The sequence below is a fragment of the Crocodylus siamensis genome, chromosome 1 (assembly GCF_052110815.1).
Source record: "Crocodylus siamensis isolate JL-2025a chromosome 1, ASM5211081v1, whole genome shotgun sequence".
Taxonomy (NCBI): domain Eukaryota; kingdom Metazoa; phylum Chordata; order Crocodylia; family Crocodylidae; genus Crocodylus; species Crocodylus siamensis.
Window position 1 is genome coordinate 378,937,026 of NC_143395.1, and position 22,548 is coordinate 378,959,573.

At 41.4% G+C, this 22,548-nt stretch overlaps 1 protein-coding gene across 1 annotated transcript in view; it reads left to right on the forward strand.

The window, feature by feature from the left end:
- UBL3 (ubiquitin like 3) overlaps positions 1-17,511 on the forward strand; it is an 81,809-nt gene extending 64,298 nt beyond the window's left edge. The window contains exons 2-5 of the mRNA XM_090028164.1: positions 1,556-1,664; positions 8,554-8,640; positions 15,285-15,362; positions 15,726-17,511. Of these exons, the coding sequence (XP_089884290.1) occupies positions 1,556-1,664; positions 8,554-8,640; positions 15,285-15,362; positions 15,726-15,778 (327 nt within the window). The 3' untranslated portion in view covers positions 15,779-17,511. The remainder of the gene's footprint in view (positions 1-1,555; positions 1,665-8,553; positions 8,641-15,284; positions 15,363-15,725) is intronic.
- Positions 17,512-22,548: the final 5,037 nt, after the last annotated feature.

The following is a 22,548-nucleotide window of genomic DNA, read 5'->3' on the forward strand; positions in this document are numbered from 1 at the left end:
GTCGACGCCCACACAGTCAATTGGGTCACCAACTGGCTGGAGGGCCGCACCCAGAGGGTGGTAGTGGAAGGGTCCTTCTCAACCTGGAAGGACGTGGGCAGTGGGGTTCCGCAGGGCTCGGTCCTCGGGCCCGTGCTGTTCAACATCTTCATCAGTGATTTGGATGAGGGGGTTAAAAGCACCCTGTTCAAATTTGCTGATGACACGAAGATGTGGGGGGATGTGGGCACACTAGAAGGAAGCATCAGGCTTCAGTCAGACCTAGACAGGCTACAAGGGATGTGAATAGGATGGGATTCAACACAGACAAGTGCAAGGTGATGCACCTGGGGAGGAACAACCGGCACCATACCTACAGGTTGGGGAACTCCCCTCTTGTCACCACGGAGGCAGAAAAGGATCTTGAAGTCATGATTGACTCCAAGATGAACATGGGCTGGCAGTGTGGGGATGCGGTCAGGAAGGCCAACTGCACCTTGTCATGCATCCACAGATGCATCTCGAGCAGGTCCAAAGAAGTGATCCTCCCCCTCTATGCGGCACTGGTCAGGCCACAACTGGAGTACTGCGTCCAGTTCTGGGTGCTGCACTTCAAGAGGGATGTGGACAACATGGAGAGGGTCCAGAGGAGGGCCACTCACATGGTCAGGGGCAGCAGGGCAGACCCTATGAGGAGAGGCTACGGGACCTGAACCTGTTCAGCCTCCAGAAGAGAAGGCTGAGGGGGAGATCTAGTGGCCTGTTACAAACTAGTCAGAGGGAACCAGCAGGCAGTGGGGGAGTCCCTGTTCCCCCTTGCACTGCCAGGAGTGGCCAGGATTAACAGTCACAAGCTGGCAGAGGGAAGGTTTAGGCTAGATATCAGGAGGCACTACTTCACGGTCAGGGCATCTAGGATCTGGAACCAACTTCCAAGAGAAGTGGTGCTGGCTCCTACCGTGGGGGTTTTTAAGATGAGGTTAGATGAACACCTTGCTGGGGTCGTTTGACCCCAGTATTATTTCCTGCCATGGCGGGGGGTTGGACTAGATGATCTACTCAGGTCCCTTCCGACCCTAGAAACTATGAAACTAAAGCTCATTTGACAAGCTTTAGTTTAAGTGGCCCCCATTGCCATTTTTAAGTGGTACAGTGATGCACTGAGTGAGACACTGATACAGAAAATGCTGGAGTCTTCTGGAGTGCAGTAACTGCTACTCTGCAACAGGCTTGATTAATCAAGCCTACTCCAATGCACTGCAATTACAGTGCACCAGAGCAGTGTTGCTGCTCATGTATAGGTGCCCACAGTCACATTTTAAGAACCTTTAAATATTTTTGTTAGTTTAACTTTATCATAGATGAATCAATCCGATATCTCCCTCCTGTCTAACATTTTTTGTGCATTTTACTGCTGTATTAAAACATTGTGCTTGCTTGGTTTTTTCCCCCTTTAGACCACACTTATGACTGATGCTAAATCATTGAAGAAAGAAATATAAAGTTGTTATGCATTAATAATTAAATAGTTTATTTGTGTGATGCTCCTTTCCTGATGTTGTCTTTTTCTTTGCAGATAAATTTGCGCCTCATTTTGGTAAGTGGGAAAACGAAAGAGTTCTTATTTTCACCAAACGACTCAGCTGCAGATATCGCAAAGCATGTATATGACAACTGGCCAATGGGTGAGTAGTTTATTTTGTGCTCTTCAGAGCTCAGACTGCTTAGTTAGCAGCCTCACTCTTGTTTTTCTGACTGAAATGTTGATTATTGGTCTCAGTATTTAAGTTGAATGTTTTGAGTGTGTGTATGTGTACCTGTCTTTTTGTGTGTGTGTGCATATTAAAGATGCTTTAATTCTGATTATTTCTCTTCTTTTTTTTTTTTTCAACCCTTGGTTTTTTTGCCCTTTTATAAACATTCCTTTCATATTTGTTTTCTTGATTGACTTGGAACAGATATAGTAACTGGAAATTGATCATGAAGCGTTAGATATAAAAGCTTTTGTCTAACAATTGGTGAAGAAAAACAAGGCCAGTTAAACCACAAGTATCATCTTATTTTTTATTACATTATCTTGGAAATGACCTGTTATAATAGTAATGTTTAGAGAAGGGTAAGGAGCTTGTAAGAAGCATTAGAAGATGTGAAGGAAAAATGAGTATAATTTCAAATTATTGAATAGTATCTCTGTTCTGCATAATGGTATTCTAAATTAAGAGAGCCTGTGTGTCAGTTGTTTAACAAAAATTAATCAAGAACTTTCCTCCCTGCCTCATAATCTGTTGGGAGGCTAGCCAGAATTGAGAAATCTACACTGAATATGAATAACAAAAATATATTCTCTGCTGGAGGAAACCCTTGGTGTTACTTCAGTACTTTAACATGGATGTCAAACTTGGTCACCTGGGGCCCAGGGCCAGACTGTGGGACTCTTCATGGGCTGGATCCAGTCCAGGGCATAGAGATAGCTGCTGTGGCCACTATGGCAGCAAGTAGGGGTAAGGGGGATTCTGGTAGCTGTGAGGGGGTCTCCCTAACTTCCAGTGGCCCACCAGTAACCTGGTGTGCCAGATATAGCAGTTCCACAGGCAGGATCTATCCTATGGGGCCAAATGTTTGATGCCATTGCTTTAAAATACACTGAAAGCTGTCCAACTTCCCAGAGGCCACACCAGCAGGAACCACGTGTTGTGCATGCTCCACCAGTTGAGTCACAGATTACTGGTTTACACAGACACTCCATCCCACCTCATTGTACCATGTGCTCACATGGGTATAATCCCCCTCCACTGCTGCACCATGTGGATACACAAGTTCAATTTCTACTCCCCCATCCCTGGGAGCATGCAAGCATGATTTCTCCCTCCCCCCCTCACACACAAAAATATGCCTTTGTGGTCATGCCCCCATTGCTGCACAAGGTATGTTTGCCCTGAGCACACTCCCTATGCCACTCACCATACTGCACTGCCCTCTTGAAGCAGAGGCAGGAAGTGGCATGCAGGGAAAAGAAAAGGAAGCCTCTGTTTCAGCCAGAATGATGGGGGAGTGGCAGCCAGGCAGGAGCCTGGGGGACTTCAACTTAATCCCTTGGCCCAGGGCCTCTAGTTGGACTACCATGATATTACTGGAATGCTAGTGTATAGAAATATAAGTAACTGTTTTTTTGCTGAAGAACTGAGTATCAGTAATCTAACCTGGGGGCCTTAAAGTGGTCTCTTTTGAAGGTCAGAAAGAATTATTTTAGGCTCTGGTATAACATTACCTGTTTGGCACAGTGCATATAAAGACAGTGGATTGTGGTCTTTTGAAGCATTAGGTATTGAGAGAGGTGCTTGTTTAATACAATTGATGTAGTTGAACAGATTGTCTGGTATATATAATTGTCTTTGATATTTGCTATGCCTTATTGTAATGTGCTTGTAAAATCATAGGAAGGTAAGACTGAAAGGGACCTTATGAGATCATCTAGTCTAGCCCCCTGGTCAAGACAGACTTACCCATGACTGAACCATCTCAGCCAAGTGTCTAACCTTCTTTTGATAATTTCCAAGAATAGAGATTCCACACATTCTCTAGGTAGCCTTTTCCAATCCTTGACCACCCCCATAGTCAGAAAGTTTCTCCTAATCTCCAGCTTAAATTTCCCCTGCTGCAGCTTGAAGCCATTGCTCCTAGTCGTATCCCTTATGGTCACAAAGAAAAGCCCATCTCCACCCTCTCTGTAATTGCCCTTTAGGTATTTGAAGACTTGGTAATGCACTGTCCTGTCCCATCCTGTTGATAGGATCAGACTGACTTGGCTGGGATGGGGGAATTGTGTGCATTTCTCTGAATGGTGAGACTTTTTTTTTTTTTGTTCTTTTAAATATACTCCTGGGCATATTACATTGCAGTTTCAAGTCAATATCCTACCTAGCTATTGGTGTACAAAGAATGGTATGTAATATAGGATCAGAAATGTTGATTGTTTTACTTTTATCTGGTGTCAGTGCATCTAATTAATATTCCGTTTGATGAAACTTATTTCAGATGTGTGAAACCATAATTAAAACTGGGATTAGTACATTTTACTCGTAACAAAAAAAAATTGCATTTTCTGAAAGGAACTGTGGAGCTTAAGGAAAAATTGCCAAAAAGTTAAAGCATGATGATAGTATACAACATGTACCAGGGAAATTGCTTTTAGCCTGAATATGATTACAGATTGGCGAGTGGGTGGATGGGTGTGTAAAATTTGAGGAAAACAAATGGCTCCTGCTGGCCATGTTTGTGTGTTAGGGAGGAGTACGGTGCCTACATTTGTTGCTGTAATTGTGATCACCTCCCTTCATCTTTCAGTCACTTGGTCTGTATTAGGTTCGTTCTTAGAGGTAGAAAATGAAATTCTTTTTAAATTGCAGCAAATCTGAAATTCTTTACAGATGCTCATTGCTTAGGAACGCTTAAAAGTAGCAATTAATCTCTCACTTGGAAATTTGAAAGCTCCTCTCTTTGTTAAAGGAGTTACTTAAAGCTGGCCTTTATTCGCAGTAGAATTGAACTGCCCTGCAGAGTGTTGGTAAGGGTGGGTGCATGGTTGGATCCAGGATTTTGAAAAGGGGAGTGCAGAGGGTGTGGCACATCACATAAAACACAACGCACATTTTTCTCCGCTTAAAGAAACTAGAACCTTTACTAATATGCTAGGGGGTAGCGCCATGTTATTCAGTTTAAGATCAAGACAAAAATAACTGTTGGAGTGTACACTAATTTGCTAGAGCATATATAAAGTTTAAGAAAACAAAATACACTAGACATAAAATAGCCAAAAAAATATTGTGTTGTTACTCCTGTAATCATTACAGTTCAGTGGTAGGGCCTCTTCTCTGCCATGCACACTGGGATTGGGCCCCGGGGACCCAATGCTGTCCTCTCCTGCCGCCCTGTGTGCCGGGATTGGGTCCTGGGGCCAGGTGCCATCCCCAACCAGCCCTGCACACTGGAATCAGGTGCCAGTCCAGAATACAGGGCCTGGGGCTTCCAGTGGGTCTGGAATTTGGCAGCAGAGGACCAGTGGCACCATTGCCTTGCCACTGATTTTTCTGGACCTGTGGGGATCAGATCTGGCCCAGGGAGCAGAGTTTGAGCCACCCCTGTTATAGTTGAATGTATATCCCTTACTCAGATTCAAAAACAAAATTTAGCCTTCTTGAGCATCTTGACAGTGAAGTACTGTCAATCACTTCTACACCTGAGTTAATATTGCCACATGCGGGTTAAGTTTTTTTGCTATAGTCAGTCTTTAGGACTGTGAAAGAGAGAGATTACCAGGAATGGCTAACTCACCCAGAAGAAAAGGTAGTTTTGAATAGTGGACTATCAAGACAATTAAAAGGGACAGGAGGTCATTGACACCTGTGGAGTGGAAAAAGATTAGCAGGAATCAGGTAGATGATGATAACCCCATTACCTGGATTAGCTTTTGTTGCCCGTTTTTGTTCCTGTGTGATGTTTGCTTATAATGTCTCTTACAGGATGATTCCTCTCCACCTCCCCATTCCCTTCCCTCCTGGTCTCCCACCTATTGTATTGTAATCATCAGTGATCACTTGCTCTACTTCATACTCTGCTCTATGCTGTCCTTTCACAACCTCTGACAAAATGAATTTAGGTTTGTGAAAGCTTGTGATATGCACCTTTATAGACTATACCACCTTCAAAATACAATAATCAGTAACTTCATTGACATTGGAGATACTCTAGTTTTACATCACTGAATCAGAGATTAGTATATTGCCAGCCACTAAAATGGACAATGTTATATACCCTTCACGTAGTTTAGGTAAATGAATAGAACTGGGTAGGAAACAATTTTCCCTATTTCCCCCGAAGCATGAGAATTCAGTGGATTCTCAGTTTCGTATTGAAATAGACTGAGGGGTTGAGGGAGCGGGGGGATATTAGGTTTTGTTTTTGGAGTGAATGATGGGTTGAGGTGATGCAGACCCAGTTTTGAGTTACTGCTCTGAATCAGGTCAAGTAGGTACCTGAACCTGGGTCTCCTATAAACCAGCTGAATACCTTAATCACACTCCTCTGGCTTTCATGAATGCAACATTATCTAAAAGTAAATGATTTTTAAAAAGTGTCTAAAGATACGAAACCTGTCTAGATAGGATATATTTACCTGCATGAGCTACTGAAAACACTGCCATCCCATGTAATGTGATTAGGGGATGGAGCGGAGAGCGTACTTAAACCCCATCTCTCCAACGTTGCTGGAAGAACTGAATTTTCTTTTGGTGGTCATCTGATAGTCATTATTCTTTTTTTTTTCCAACTGCACTCTTTCTCCTAGGTTTTTTCTTAGACTTTTTTTTCCCCTTCCATCGTAGACATTTTAAAATCTGAAGTTTACTGTTAATGGGAAAAGAATTCTAGAGCGAAGATTAAATAGATGGAAGACATGGTAGGTTAGTTAATAGGGATTACTGTACCAAACTTATTTTTCTGTCTTCTGGCTGCCTTGTTGCATCATCCTAGCACTTCAGCTGGCTCAATTTGGTAGTCTTAAAGTCAGAAAATTATGGAGAAAGGACTCAATCCCTCCCCCTGCAAAAAAGCAGATCAGGAGTTGATACTAATGACTTAAGGCAGTGCTTCTCAAACTATCTGATGTGGTGGACCAGCAATTTTTTTTCCAGTGGGCCAGGGACCGGTGCCTGGTTCAGCCAGTGGCAGCAACTGTGTGTAACGGCGCTACACAAATGCACGACCGGCTGTTTCTTTCTCTTTCCTGACCTTGCACGATGTGACATCACCTGGAGTGTTGTAACGTACGAACTGTGGCGCTATGGCATATCAATGTTATGCTTCTGAAAATATATTTCTTCCTTTCCTGGCAACTCACTGCGGATCGGCGACCAGTGGCTGGTCCACAGACCACCACTTTGAGAAGCGCTGACTTAGGGTATATCCAAGAGTTGCAATTACCAATGTACAGCATACCAATGATGGTGCCTTCACTGAACTGTGCTACAATTAAAACAGGCAATAGATGGAAAATATTCCAAACTTCAGATAGAATCAGACAACTAGAGCTACCTTATACTGTGACTTAAATTTTCTAAGGCAGCTGGTAAATATTACCACTTCTATATACTTCCTAGTCAATCTTCTATGCTGATGTCACTCCTAACCCCATGTAGTACTGTGCAGCCTTCTAAACATGTCATTTTTCTTGGTGCATTAAATCTGAATTGACATTGATTTTAGTAGTTCTTTTTCACTCTTCTCTTCCTGCTGTTTTTTCTCCCAGAAGTCTTTTCATACACTTTTCACAGTATTTTTTAATACTCCCTGTTTCAGTTTCTCTCCCTTTGGATGCCTGTTCCTATTCTCTGGATGTCAGTTGTGTATTCTAGACAAACAGATTAGGTTTTGCTCTGTGTTTTTATCCTTTTGTGAATGTTTTATGTTTGATATATAAATACTACAGTAGATGGAGTGGGGGCTAGGTGCTAAGGTACACGGTTGACCAGCCCAGAGGTTGAAAGTTTGAGTCCATAGCAGAAGTGCTCACAGCATGGCCCTGTCATATTCGAACAAAGGTACCAACTATGTTCAAATATGACAGATAACGCTATGTTACAAGGACACAAAAAAGGAAAGGAAGGAAGTAGGTGGAGCAGAATAGAAGCAGATTTGTGAACAGGTGGCATAAAATATCTGGTCAGCTAAGAAATATTTAGATTTCCAAAGACCAGATTTAAATTAATTATATTAATGCAATGATAAATGATGTGTTTGTCAATGTAAACCTACTGAAGCATAAATATTTTATGAAAAGATGCATTTTTATTGTAGAAAATCATTTGCTATCCATCAACCGTGTGCTGATACTGTGGTGTCAGAAATTTCTTAAAATGTATCAATAGGTGGCTCTTCTATGAGGTTGGTTCTTAACCATTCAATTTTACCATGAACTTCAGGGTTCTTAGTTTGTTTAACCCTCTGGACATTTAGCTAGCTAAATCTAGTTTTGTGGGATGCTTGGTAGTGTTGGATGAGAAGAGGACACCTCTGACTTAATCCTATTCTAAACCAGCAAGCAGCAGTGTTGCTATTGCGTAAATGGCTGATTTTCATTACTAGACTAAGGCTGAACTTATCTGGTTGAATGCAGGGGATAGATAGAGTAGCTGGAGAATCTTAAAGAGGAAGAAATTAAAGGAAGCCAAATGGATTCCAAGTCTGAAAGAAAACAGAATTTTCCTTGTCACTTATTAAATAGATTATCAAATAGATTAATACTTTAAATACCTTTAAGTATTAATTAAAATTCATAAACGGTCTGTGAAATATACTAATAGTATTTATGCTGTTAATAGTAGTAGACTATCTAGGGTCACATGGTAAATACAGAAAAACATTTGGGTGTTGTAGCTTCAAGTCTCCTTTTCAAGCTTGTATCTTTATCCCAAAGTGGAAGAATAAAGTTTTTTCCTCTGTATCCTGGGTTATAGGGAAATAAACCAAAGATATATATAACGAAATGTATTCTTCAGAGTTCCCTTGCTTCTCTTTCAGATTGGGAAGAAGAACAGGTCAGCAGTCCAAATATTCTGCGGCTTATTTATCAAGGACGGTTTCTTCATGGCAACGTGACACTAGGAGGTAATAAAATAACTTAAGTAATGGACCTTTCTTAGGCAAAGCAAATATACATTTGAAATGCCGTAAGTCGCATGTTAGTAAAACCCAATCTGGAATTAGAATTCAAGGTCACAGTATGGTTTTCTGAAGAATTTTGTTATAACATAGCATGCCGTGTGTTACTGTCCCTTCTCCAGTGTTCAGACTTTGGAAAGTATCACCTTGTGAGTTAATGTTTTATGTACTAATAAGAAATAATGTTGTCTTTATTTATTATTATTTTTAATTAGGGAGAGAGGATTTTATTCTATTTTCATACTTCATATTTATGTTGTAAAACTATTTCAGAAATCTCTGTATTGGCTGAAGATTAATAATTGATTAAACAGCAGTCTGGATTGTAATGTAATGAAAAAATGCACCCTGTGAATTAGAATAAGAAGCGGCATTCTTGCCATCCGGCTTTGTCCCAAAAATATAATTGCATAGTTATGTGAGAACAAAAGTTAATGGCTTCTCTTTGCATAGTAAAGAAATGCAGTTCAACTGTGCCCCCTTGTGGCATGTGGTTTTTTGCAGTTATATTTTTACAAACCTGTTGTTTGAGGTAATGTACAAATGTATTATAAATAAAAATACTTTCATAGTTTCATAGTTAGTAGGGTCGGAAGAGACCTGAGCAGATCATCAAGTCCGCCCCCCCTGCCATGGCAGGAAAGGATGCTGGGGTCAAACGACCCCAGCAAGGTTTCTATCTAGCCTCCTTCTGAAGACCCGCTAGGGTAGGAGCCAGCACCAATTCACTTGGAAGCTCCAGATCCTAGCTGCCCTGACTGTGAAGTAGCACCTCCTGATATCTAGCTTGAATCTACTCTCCTTCAACTTGTGGCCATTATTCCTTGTTACTCCCAGTAGTGCTTGGGGGAACAGGGACTCTCCCATTGCCTGCTGGTCCCCATTGGTCAGTTTACAAAGAGCCACCAGATCCCCTCTCAGCCTTCTCTTGTGAAGGCTGAACAGGTTCAGGTTCCTTAGCCTCTCCTCATAGGGCCTGTCCTGCTGTCCCTGACTTTTATATATCATGGCTGGTATATACATTTCAAATACAATTTATTTTCAGTTTGATAGATTAATTTAAGGGAAATATTTAATTGAAATATATTGTGCATGTGTTGCTTCTGTTAATGCTGTGTGCAATTAAGAATGTAAAGCGAAGGGAGAACTATAATGAAAACCATCCTTAGTGCAACCATTTTCTAGTGAAAGTAAACCTGGAATTACTTAATTCCTATGCATTTTATCCTTTTTTTTTTTTTTAATTTCACCTTCTACTGTAATGTTGGTTAAAACTTAGTCTTTAGCACCCTTAAACTATCATCCTCTAGCACCAAGGATGATCACGATGTAAAGGGTTTGGAAAAACAAATCACTGCCCTATGCTGCTGATGTTAATCAGCTATTCTTGTGTGCCCATTCTAATATGGATATGTCTCCATTAAGAACTGAACTGGAGTTACTGATTCAAATAGGTACTATACAACCATTAGATAACAGCTTTCAACCATATCTGCCTGAGCTGCTTATCCCCTTTAGGATACATTTATCTGCCATATGGTTCCATTTTCTAGTCCGGCTTTATATACTGGGTAGGCATAGAGAACTTGATTGCATGCTACTTAATATTGTCATTTAACTATGGAATTTTCACCTCCAGTTTGTCTTCTGTCTTAGCACTAAGGCTAGGGACAGACATTCCAAAAGCCTGAGCCTGAATTGATTCAATCTTCGTAGGTTAGTCTAACTGGCAGAGCTTGAACAGATTTGCAAGTAGATAGACATTCACTTTTACATCAGAAAATGCAGGCTAGAAGCTGGGGGAGGGGGTGCTAGAGCAGCCCTCCTTGCACTTGTATGGTGCTGAGGTGAGGGAGTGTGTAGCAAGGCCCCAGCAGGAAGCTCTGATTAGGGATGGGTTTACACTTTCACCCTGCCTGTACAGTCCTAGGCTTTTCCCAGCTTGTTGCTCAAAAGGTAGGAAGTGTTGCCAGAACCTGGCCTCCAGCTAGCACTTTGAGGCAAAAGGGAGGTGGGGGAGGGATGACTGCTTGCATGCACTGCATGCATCTGTTGATGATACTAAATTTCTCAATCTCCCTCTCCCTGCTTCTTCCTACTGTTTGCAGCAAAACCTGACAGGCAAGGGAGCCAGCAGGGTGCTGATAACAAAGCTTATCACAGCCCATCAAGAAAACAAAAGCTTCTCATTAGTTCAAGTTCCTCTTAAACAGCTTTTTCCAAGGAAGGGAATGGAGGGATGTTATCAGCTGACCTGTTGATTAGCTCCAAAAAGCCCTAAGCAGACACTGTTCTGTCTGCCTTTGCCTCAGTGACATTAGACGCACGCACGCACGCACACACACACACACACACTAGCTGGCATAGGGTGGGGTGACTGTGACCAGATGCAGGCTGGGGTCCATGCTGTAGGAGGGGGGGGAATCCCTGCTTGAGCATGGTGCGGGGGGGCACTGGGGAAAGTCAAGGAAATGCTGCTGTTCCTGCAGCCTCTAACTCCTCAGCCCTGCTCCCCAGAGCAGCAGGGCTGGCCAGCCCAGGCCTGCAGAGTATGCTGGGATGATGGAGGACTCTGATTTAATTTAAACCAGGGTCTGGGACAAGTTCCATAAGCCAGTTTGATCCAAATCAGTTAAGCCTAATACTACATTCAACCAGATTTATCTTAAGCTAGTTTGAGCCATTTTAAAACTGGTTTATGTGCACTGAATTTATGTTCTGTTACAGGTTTAAACCAGTTTCTGATCACTTAAACTCGTTTATGTGTAATGTCTCTTCCTAGCCTAACTGAACAGTTTCATGTCCTGTTCTTGAATGCAGTAAAAAGCAGTGTCATAGGCAGGCAGGATGGAACATTAGAGAGTGTAAGCTTCTGCAGGCTGCAGCCTATTTTTTGTCAGATACTGGTGTATTGTTAAAGTTAGTGAAAATACTGTTTGTGTTCATTGCTGCTTCTAGCCTCAATTTTGGATCATCTCTCCCAGTGAAATTCTCATCTGCTGAATGTCTTGCTTTAGAATAGTGGAAGCCAACCTTTTTGCAGGCTTGCCACAAATAAGCCTCACACTCTTCCCCCAAGTGCCCCTCTGATCCCTGTCCCCTGCCCCATCTGCTTCTCTTTCTGTTCCCTATCCGATCTGCTGCTCTTCTTTCTGTTGCTACCTCAGTGCTTCCTGCCTTATCTGTCATTGTGCTCCCTGCTTCTTCCCTGATGTGCTGCTGGCACACCCACAGGCTGCTTGTGCTACTCTTGGGACTAATGCCACAGGTTGGCTACCCCTGCTTTGGAATATGCAAGCCAAGTGCAGCTGGCAAAAACAAAACAAAAAAACCCCAAAACCTTGTTTGGCAATCAGTAGGTGTTGCTCTTGACCACCTATACTAACTCCCTTCACAGAGATCAGGATAACTTCACAATACTCTGAATAGCATTTAAAAGCCCGACAAAACGTTTCACTGAAAAAGAACAGCCTGCTTCCTTTTAACTGCTACATTTAAGACAGCTCCATAGATTTTTATATACACACTAGGGAACAGGGGATTTTGGGTCATGTTGCTTGTCATTCATGACTTGCAATAATCACAACCTTATACCCCATGGACATTGTCTGTTTTTGTTAGCATTTTTCAGAATTTTTTGTGTTTCTTTATTGTTGTAGAGATTTGTTTTTAAAACAGGATTTACATCAATGCAGATGAACTACTCTAATAAATTTCTTCATAGGGTAAGATTATGGAGTTAAATTCTAAGTTCCTAAAAGGAAAGGTTAACGCAACCTTACCAGAAGTAGCATAGAAACATTTCATGACTGAAAAAGAAAACAGTGTTTTACTGCCAAGTACAGTATGCAGTTTCTTGTTACCCAGTACTTTGCAGTTCTGTTACATCTTTCAACCAGGGATCTTAGGGACTTTTAATTAAAGCATCTATGAAGAGTTTCATTTTTGTCAAGTGGCTAGTGATTTTTTTTTGGCTGGAGTTTTGAGGCTTATTTTCCCCTTCCTCCCTGTCACTTAGAGAGAGGGAGTAGTAGCCTAGGCTAGGAGTTGGTAACCTGCAGCGGCAGGTTGGATGGATTCAACCCGCAAAGCTATTTGATCTAGCCCATGGATGTGCAGCTTCATTGGTGTTTGGCAGCCGTCAATCTCCCCATGCTGCCATGTGGGGGAAGGAGGGAGGCAGGGAGTGGCAGTGGCTGGGTCCAGTGGCAGGCCTGCCTGTCTGCCTCTGACCTGAGCTGGTCATTCCAACTTGCAACCTTAAAAGTTTACTGAATGCTGCCCTAAACTGTTCTTGTTTGGGTATCAGAAATCATTTTTGGTCCCTTTTGATAAATTGTGTGATAGTTGTTTATTTCTGAACTCAGTTTGATTAGTGTGAATGCTGGCTGAAGTCAGGACTTAAGATGACAGCTTCCAAAGTTGAAACAATTCTTTGAATTAATAGGAGGAAAGGGTTTTTTAAGATAAACATTTGAACAGGAAAAATTCTATATCCTTATATATTTAAAAATTAGCCTTGAGCTTTTTTCTGCCAGCATACCATGCCTTGTGAAGCTTCATGGAAGAATAAAAGAGGTAATAGCAAAAGTATCACCTGGAAGGAAGGATAATAGAAAACACACTTGTCTCCAAAGTCTTCAGTGTCATTGTCACAAGCAGTGCCAGGGCCATCATCTTCTGTTGCTTCCACTGTGTATGTGAAAAGATGGGAAGTTGAGAGGGAGGAAAGTGTTATTTAGCTTCCAACAGCAAATTTCAGGTTAACTGAAACTAATGTTACAATCAGCTAAGGAACATCCAGTTTTGAAAGCTCTCCTCTTCCTCCACTCAGATGCTTGGAGAAAGCATTTTGTGAATGTGCCGTTTTTCTGTTTTTTGCATCTCACCCACACCCTTAAACCCAGGAAATGGTAGAAATCACTAACAAGGATGTGTGCAAAAAGGATGCAAGCTATTAATTGAGATGTTAGTACACTTTTGCTTGATTACTGTAAATAATTAATCTCCTTTGCTCACTTATCAGAGGATAGTCTTCTCGAGTGTCTTTTTGATGTTATGTAAGAATTCCCTAATGTGATTAGCTTATAACATTTTGGTCTTTCTGTAATGACTTCTTAATTCACACAAAGAAGAAAATCCCTTTTACATCTGGATTCACTGACTTGTTAACATGATCTTTGCGTAGTTATTAATTGTATCAAAGAATCAATATGTGAAATACTTTTCCTTTTTAGACTTAAAGCTGTTGAGAGGCTCTAGTTTGCCAGCACAGTTTCCCCTAGAACAAGAGTTTCCAACTCACCCTGGGCTGGATTGAGACTTCAGGGACTTCTCCTGAGCCATCCAGGCCCAGGAACCCCAAATTCTGTGGCAGGTCCTGCTCCTAATCCTGCCTCCCAACTTCCTGTAGCCTACTGGTATCCTGGAGGGCTGGATAGAACTGTTCTGTAGGTCATGTTTGACACCCCTGCCATGAAGTAAGAACCATTATCAGTTTTACTTTATCACAGAGCTTATTGTCAGGAAAGTGCAAGTTTTATGAAGCATTTCAAAATAGGTTTAATGTATCTAATTTTTCTGCCAATAACAATAACTACCTGTGTTATAATGTTAATGTATAACATTCTCCAAAAAACTCAGTGCTGTTGCTAGGATGAAAATATAAAGGCTTATCTCAAAAATGTTTTCATTGTTTTAAATCATCTTAATTGCATTCATCTGGCTAAACTAGTGACCTGAAGCTTCTGGCCAGTAGCAACTAGATTTAGTTTAATTTCAGATTCTTGAATCTGTAATTGACTACTTGATGAAAAGATGCATCCTGTTCAGGTACCCCCGTTCCGTTCTCCTGCTGTTAGTGTTCAGTGAATTGATTCTAAATGCGAAGATGGTCCATAAATAAAAAATGGATTGTGTAAATAATTGTGATAAGAAGAGGTTCTGCTTTCAATGCTTTTGGCCACAAAAAAAAGGAAAAATGCCCAAGGGGTTGAATTGTTGTACATAAAAAATTACTTGGTGCATTTCTCCCTGTTCTTCCTCTTGTATCTAAGGTATTTCTAGAATATTTTATGTCCCTTGCCTATCTGGTTTTGTCCCTATGTGCTCATTCTTCACTCAAACATCCATTCTTAATAATGCAGCCATGTTTCTTTTTGTGAGATGATACTTTTTTTAAAACTTCAGCTCACTGTTGAGTCCATGATTTAGCCAAGTAGGTCTCTTGGTGCACTGCTGCTCTTTTCTTCCTTTAATACTGGCATGTGCTTACACACACCTTGCTGAACCAGGTCCTAATTGGCCATACCTATTCCCATTAATGTTTTTCATTTACTTTTAAAAAGAGCTGAATTAGGCCCCTATATTATCTTTTATGTTCATCACATGTAAACAACAGTGGTGTTCATTCTTGGTGTAACTTTTACATCTAACCTCGATATAGGTGTGACAAATGAGCCATTTGGATTTTAACACATGAATCTCTGAAAAAAGTCCTAATCTAGTTAAAGTTGCATTTTCATGTGTGTGTTTGTTGGACTGGCTAAAAGAGTTAATTTATTAACACAGTTATCTTCTGTTTTACATAGCATTAAAACTTCCTTTTGGCAAGACAACAGTGATGCATTTGGTGGCTAGAGAGACATTGCCAGAGCCAAACTCTCAAGGTAGGCTATACAGCATGTGTGTGACACTTTCAGCTACATGTGAGCCTGTTAAATATGTCATGTTTTGTTCTTGCATAGCTTGAAGGAAGAAATAGCTTCATTATTTATTAATAGTCCTTGTCAAGAAAGAAACCAAATGTTTTTGAACAAGCTAAGATCAAAGGCTTGTTTCCAAACTCTTTATGAATAAAATTTTTGTTTTTCTCCAGAGCTTAAAATGTACAGATTCTAGCAGTACTTTCAGTTTGCTATTGTGATAAATTCTTGTCTCATTCATAAACAAAAGGGGTAAAAATTTGTGCATGCAGAAAATCTGAAAATCTTGCAAATGACCTTCAAGTAAATCTCTTCATTGTTCCACAGGTCAGAGGAACCGTGAAAAAACTGGAGAGAGCAATTGCTGCGTGATCCTGTAAAACCTGTTTGCTTTATTTGCTAAGTGTGATGTAATATAGTCTTTGTCTTTCATGCTGCTGGAATAGAAGAGGCCCAACTTTGCTTCAGACACCTTTAGGAAGATCCTGTCTATAAATCCGTGGAACTGAAATATTACATATGAACACTGTCCTCTAGTCCCTCTGGGGTTTTGGGGGGATTTTTTGGGTTTTTTTAAGAAGAGCTGTGATCATTTTCATTATGATTTTTTAATTTCTACTGTTTTTGTTTGAATAATCTTAATACATCAGTTATTATTCAGTCTCCGGAAAAGGTAATGTGTTCTTTTCCACAACAGGAATTGTTTTTCTGCCACACAAATCTTCATTAACCAGAACTAACCAATCAAGCTTTCTAGATGCAATTTGCACTAAAAATGGTTGACAATATATTTCACCTCAACAATCTCGAACAATATCTGAAACACCTAGAAATAATTTACAGTATGTATTACAGCACTGGAAAGTGGTATCCATAATTTTAAAAAGCTCATTAATGGCCAAATCAAAGGAAAAACTGTTCAAGTCAATTCTACGTAAGTCAACCTTTATGGCCAAACTGGCACAAAATACTAACTAAACCCAGTTTAACTATATATATTTACACTGCAACAAACAAAAAAACGATGTGCCTGGAATTTAAAAGCACTCTGTAGAGGGCTGTTGAAACTAATTTTTTTTCATTATGTGCACTCTTATCTTGTGCGTTAGTTGAGTGCTTGTTCATACAGCACAAACAAATGCAGAGAGTGCATTTCCTAGCCTTAATATGGGAGGGGTAATTTCCTGTAGTTCATAGGCTTTTATTATTGTGCATAAATATTAGAAGACCTCATTTACTAATCAATTTTATGTATTCGAATATCAGCAGTTGACGTTTTTCAGTCATTCTTACTCATCTGTACTTTAGTGTTCAGTGTCATGCTTACTTAGTAGAGACTTCAAAAGAATTATTAAAATTTAAAAAAACAACAAAAAAAGAAACCTCTGCCATAGTACTAGTTTTTGTTTCTTTATGTAATCTGCATTTGGTATTAGTGCTTGCAATTGTATTAAAATCAGAAGCTGATTTTTAAAGGCATACATAATTAAAAAGGATGCCATTCTTTTATTTCATATCAATAATTTAAAGGTTGATATGCTAAAGAAATTTGCACAGCACTAAAGCATGAACTAGTTTAATCTAAACCTGTAAAAAAAATAAAAAATAAAAACACCAAAAAAAATAAAAGATTTTATATTTTTTTCACTGGGGAGGAATTAAAAACTTCCTGGCTGAAATTACAAATACGTGTAGAATATATTTAATAAAAATCTTTAAAAAATACATAACTATAGGACTTAAATATAGATTGGCGTGTAGTATAATAGAACAATATTCCATATAAATAGCTTTAGCCTTCAAAAAACGAGTCACAGGTTGACATTGTGTTCTGTACTTAATAAGTGTCCACAGCCCTTACGGATGTTCTGTGTAATCGTTTTTCGAATGATCAACATCATTCAAATGTAATCAGGTTATTTTATCCATTGTTATCGCTTTGACAAAATGCTTTATATGCAGTAGGTCTACAAAATACTGTTCATACTGATCAGAATTAAATTTGTATAGAGCAGAGTTTTAAAACAAACTGTAAATAGCACTAAACATTTTCTTTCTGCAACCTGTACTGATAGATTCTTCTGTAAACTAAATAAAAGAATATTGTAGTGCATTCCAGTGGTCATTTAAGAGTTATGCCTTGGTCTATAATGTGTGTCTTTTGAAACCAGGAAAGCAAGTAAACTGTCAAACCTGCTTCCTCTCTCTACCTTGAGAACTTCTTGTTTGGGACTGTTTACTTACTTTGTTTTGTGTTTAGTCACTTTTTCAGGTTCAGACTAGAGTTTGGGGAGGGGCATTTCTGGGTAAACAATATTCTAAAAGGTTCAAGCTGTCTGAAGTTAATCAAGTAAAGACTACAGACACTTGGTATTTTAAGAATTCTGGGAGAACAGCAACAATATGTAATCACATTTGGAGGCTGGGAATTCAAAGAGGCACTGAGGTATATTCAACTTAAGCATTGCAGCGGCAAAAAGTTGGGCTTCTGTCACCACTAGAATGATTCAAGGATCCAGTGTGTCTAGACTCCCTGACAAGTTGGGAAAATTTATGTGCTTCCAAAAAGTGAATCGCTGAGTAAAGAGTAAGACCCCACAGAAAAGGGGATGAGCAAAAACCTTATGCTGAGCAGGGTGCTGCCTCGAGAGCCAGTAGGAAATGGTCAGCATGGAGATGTCTCACAGTCCTGCTCTCTGGACCTGACTGAGAGCTGCACAGTTAGGCATCTCTTCCCACTCAGGATTCAGAGCCAGGACCATCGTCTGTGGGTAAGCCTCCAGGTGACAAGGGCTCACTGTTTTTAAGATGCTGGGGGAAGTGGCCAATGCTCATCTTATGCTTAATAGCTGAGTGGTTAAAGAACTTGACCAGGGAGCGGGAGATCAAGAGTTCTAGGTCCTCCTCAGCTCAATGTGGGCTTCTCTAACCTCTGGGCTATTGAGTGGTTTGGTCTGAGGCACATAATCCCCTTCCTGTTGAAACTGGGCTGTTGTGCACAAAGACATGCAGGAATCATAGGGCCAGCAGGAAAGCAAGTAAGAGGTGCCCAGCATTCTAGCAATGTGATTGGTGCAGTCATCTTTGGGGGCAGAGGCATAGGTGGTGGAAGGATGGGGCTTAGCCCCTGCAAACACAGGGCAGCAGGTAAGGCTGCAGGGAAGCCTGAGTGCAGGCTCTGGGCAAATGCGGGGTGGGGACGTGAGCAGAAACTCAGACACTTGCAGCCTGATGTTACTGCCCAGCATGGCAGGCAAGTCTCAGCCTGTGAAAGTTGTGGGGAGTAGATCATGGCTCCCAGAGTGAGGGAGGGGCTGGGGTAAATGGGTATCTGAGGCAGGTTGTGGGATTATCAGAGCCCTGAGTGTTTCATCCAAAGGGTGGGGGGGGCACCCACTGCTGCATGCAACAACACCACAACACCATATGCCTGCCACCATCGGGCAGGCAGTCAGGGGATGTGGCACAGCCCAGGGATGGCAGGCACATGGCGTTGCACAGCTCTCATGGCAGCAGGGCGCAGAGTCCAATGTGCAGTGGCAGCCTGCCTGCATCCTGCATACAAACCTTAGGGGGGGGCATGTGCCCCCCTGTCCCCCCATACCTCTCCCAGGGTGTACACAGTGGTGGGAGTACCTCAACGCCCCTGCACAAACCTCCTGGGGCTTTGATCATCAGCCCCTGCTCCAGGGCCCATTTACCCTTGCTCTGCCTTTCCCTCCCTCACTATGGGAGCCTCAATCTGCCCCCCCACCCCTTCCTTCTCCCTCTGCCCCTTCCCCTCCACAGACTTAACTCTGCATGCCCCTCCCTCCCCCTAATATTTCCTCCCCTCCGTCTATGGGTTCTGGTTCCTGGTCCTAGAATTGTAAAATGCATTAAGAAAAACGTTTAACAATCATTAGATATAAAATAGAAATACTCCTGAGAGCAGAAACTTGGAACTCACCATTCAGCTCTTCCTCGGTCACTGGTTAGGGCACTCTCTAGGATGGTGGAGATGCAAGCTGAATCTCCTGTGGGTGAAGGCTTAGAGAAGGAGTGGGCAAAATGCAGCCTGTGGGCCAGATGCAGTCCGCCCAGATGTTCTCTCCAACCTGTGGGGCTCCTAAAACCTTTAGAAAATTAATATTTATGTGCCCCTGGCTGCCTGTCATGCAGCACTCGATGGCTTGCCAAAACTCAGCAAGCGGCCCTCTGCCCAAAATAATTGCCCGTGCCTGGCTTAGAGCCTTGATCTTGCACTTCTTGATTCAGTGTTTGTTGCTACTGGTCTGTTGTTTAAAAGGTGAGCACCATTTCTTTCATCTCCCCCTCATGATGTTTCATAAAAGTGCCCATCATTGCTGTGCTTTGTACTGAATGCAGTACTATTAACACGCTTAGGTCTGCTCTGACCATACCAGTTCCCCTATAGTTAGGCAGAGTTTAGATACTGCTTGACTTTGCATCTGGATTGAGATGGAGAATAGTCAGGAACTAGGCAGAGATCAGGCTGCCAAGTTTAGAGCCCTTCTGTGTATGCACAGGAGCTAACATTTACACACATAAAGGAACTGTCATAGTTTCTAGGGTTGGAAGGGACCTGAGTAGATCATCAAGTCCGACCCCCTGCCATGGCAGGAAATAATACTGGGGTCAAATGACCCCAGCAAGATGTTCATCCAACCTCCTCTTAAAAACCCCCAGGGTAGGAGCTAGCACCACTGCTCTTGGAAGTTGGTTCCAGATCCTAGCCTACCTGACCGTGAAGTAGCGCTTCCTGATATCCAGCCTAAACCTGCCCTCTGCCAACTTTATGTGTCTGCATTTGGACTGCACTGGTCACATGTACATGAGACATTTACTGTGAAATGAGACATTTACTGTGAAGCTGACTAATTAGCTCTGCAGTAAAATATTACCATCTACAAGTGTAGTGCTATTAAAAGAGTAAATGAATTAACTCTACTGCCAGACACAAGTACTGTCCTACAGCAGAGTTACTTACTCTGCTGCAATGCACATGTAGATGCTGATGGGGATGGCTGGGGCATGAAGGTTCTTCATTGTGCCTGCCAGCTAGCCCCACCCTAAAGCACCCTTGTGCCACAAGCCAGCTGCTCCACAGCATGTTGATCTGGGTCAGAGCAGCCCTAGACTGTCAGATTGACCCCCAGGATCCCCTGCCAGCAGGGACTGCTCTGACCTGGCTCAATGTGCTGCAGTCCCAGGCGCATGTGCAAATACAGTGCCTGGGAGCAATAAACTCTGGCACAAACTGCACCAGAGTTTATTCAGCCACATTAACTGCATATGTAGACACCCACTGGGGGGAGGTTGGGGGCAAGGGGTTGTTTGTTTGTGGGGGTGGTGGCTGCTGCACTCTTTCTGGATCATGCTAGGCCAAACGTAGCCACTCAAGTGCCATTGTAGGTTCCTTTATGGATTGTCCCTCTGGAATTTAACTGGGAGGGTTGTCTCTTTTTTGTGGAATATGGCCAGTGGGGCATTAATAATGACATTATTAAGTTTGTTAAAGGAAAATAAAATCTTAGTGCTAAGTAGTCTTCCAAAAGCATATTGTTTCCATGATATATAATAAAACTGACACCTGCCCCGAAGAGTTAACTGTCTAAATAAATGAGGCAGATGATACAAAAAAGAGTGTAACACGCAGTACAAGAAAAAATAATGAAATGCAGTATGATACTTTTTGCTAATTCAGCAAATAAGTACTGTGAGCTGGCATTACATGAACAGTGGGTATTCAGTATGTTGGTGACAGTTGGACAAAAATATATGGTTAGATATTAAATACTGATGAGAGAAGTTTCTGGCTCGGAGCTTAAAATGAAATATCTTCCAGTTACAATGCTTAGAAAGCTTGGGTACTAGAAGGTAAGCAGTTTCAGGGGTGGTAAAGCAATTTGTAATAATTAAAGTGTATTTAGTAATGTTTCATGATATATACTTCAAGAACTTGTGACCCTTCTTTGATATTTTGACACCTGATATTTTTTTAAAAGATTAATTCTGAAAGAACTGTGGATATTCTTTCCCTTGTTCTTGAGAAGAACCTTTAAACTCTGTGCAGCTTTAAAAGTGAACACTTTTAAACATTCACACTTTGGCAACAAAATAGAACACTTATGCAATTTGCTTGCTAATACTTAGGCTTTTCTTTGTGACTTCCATTGCTTTGCTGTTGTGTGGGCTCTAGTAAGGAGAAAGAGAGAGAGAGAGAGAGAGTGTGTGTGTGTGTGTGTGTGTGTGTGTGTGTGTAGCCTCTTAATAAATGAAAAATGATGGAAAGCTTTAAAATTTTATCCTGCATATGTTGTGATGTAGGAAGTTCCTGGTCTTGTCACAGCAGAAGCAGAAGCAATTATTTAGTTAATCCTGGGTTAGGCACATGTGCCTTTTGTGCATGCTATGATAGAAGCTAACAAGACTACTCCTGGTGTATAAAAACAAAGGGCTGGGTCTAAATCATTGCAGTAAGTGCCTAGGCAGAACTAGAGTGAAATATAGGCACTGAAGTCATAACAAGCAGTCCAGATTATTTTTACTCTAGTGGCTGCAAAAACCCTTAGACACATAGTCATTAGGGTGCCTCTATTTTAGCCTTGGGCACCTGTATCTAGGCTTCTAAGCATGTTCAGCTCAAACAGCGAGGCACTTAGTTCCACACTAAACCCCATTGCAGTTGAGGTAAGAGCTGAAATTCACCTAAAATCCATCTAAATATTGATCCATTAGGTATCCACAGAGCAAATTTATGGCCACTTGAACTTAAGATTGCAGCCTTTGGGACTCATCTTTTGTGTAATAGTCCTAGTGGTTAGAGCACTTGGCTAGGAAGTGAAAGGCCTGGGTTCTAGCTACCCCTAGCCTGAGGGAATTCAAAACCACATTTTCTATTTCCCAAGAGTGTCCTAGCCACCAAGCAAACAGGGTGTGTGGGGTCACATTCTGGATTTCTCTTTGGAGAAACCTAACTCTTTCCATGCCTGTTTGGGCATCCTATTTGGAAAGTACCAAAAATGTAGGTATTGTGGTACCAAAAAGTGCTGTTGAGAGTGATTTTTGGTGTTGGCCCTTTCTCTTTGACATTTTTAAAAAATGTGTGTATATATTTAAGACCAGGCAGAATTATTTCACTGTTGGC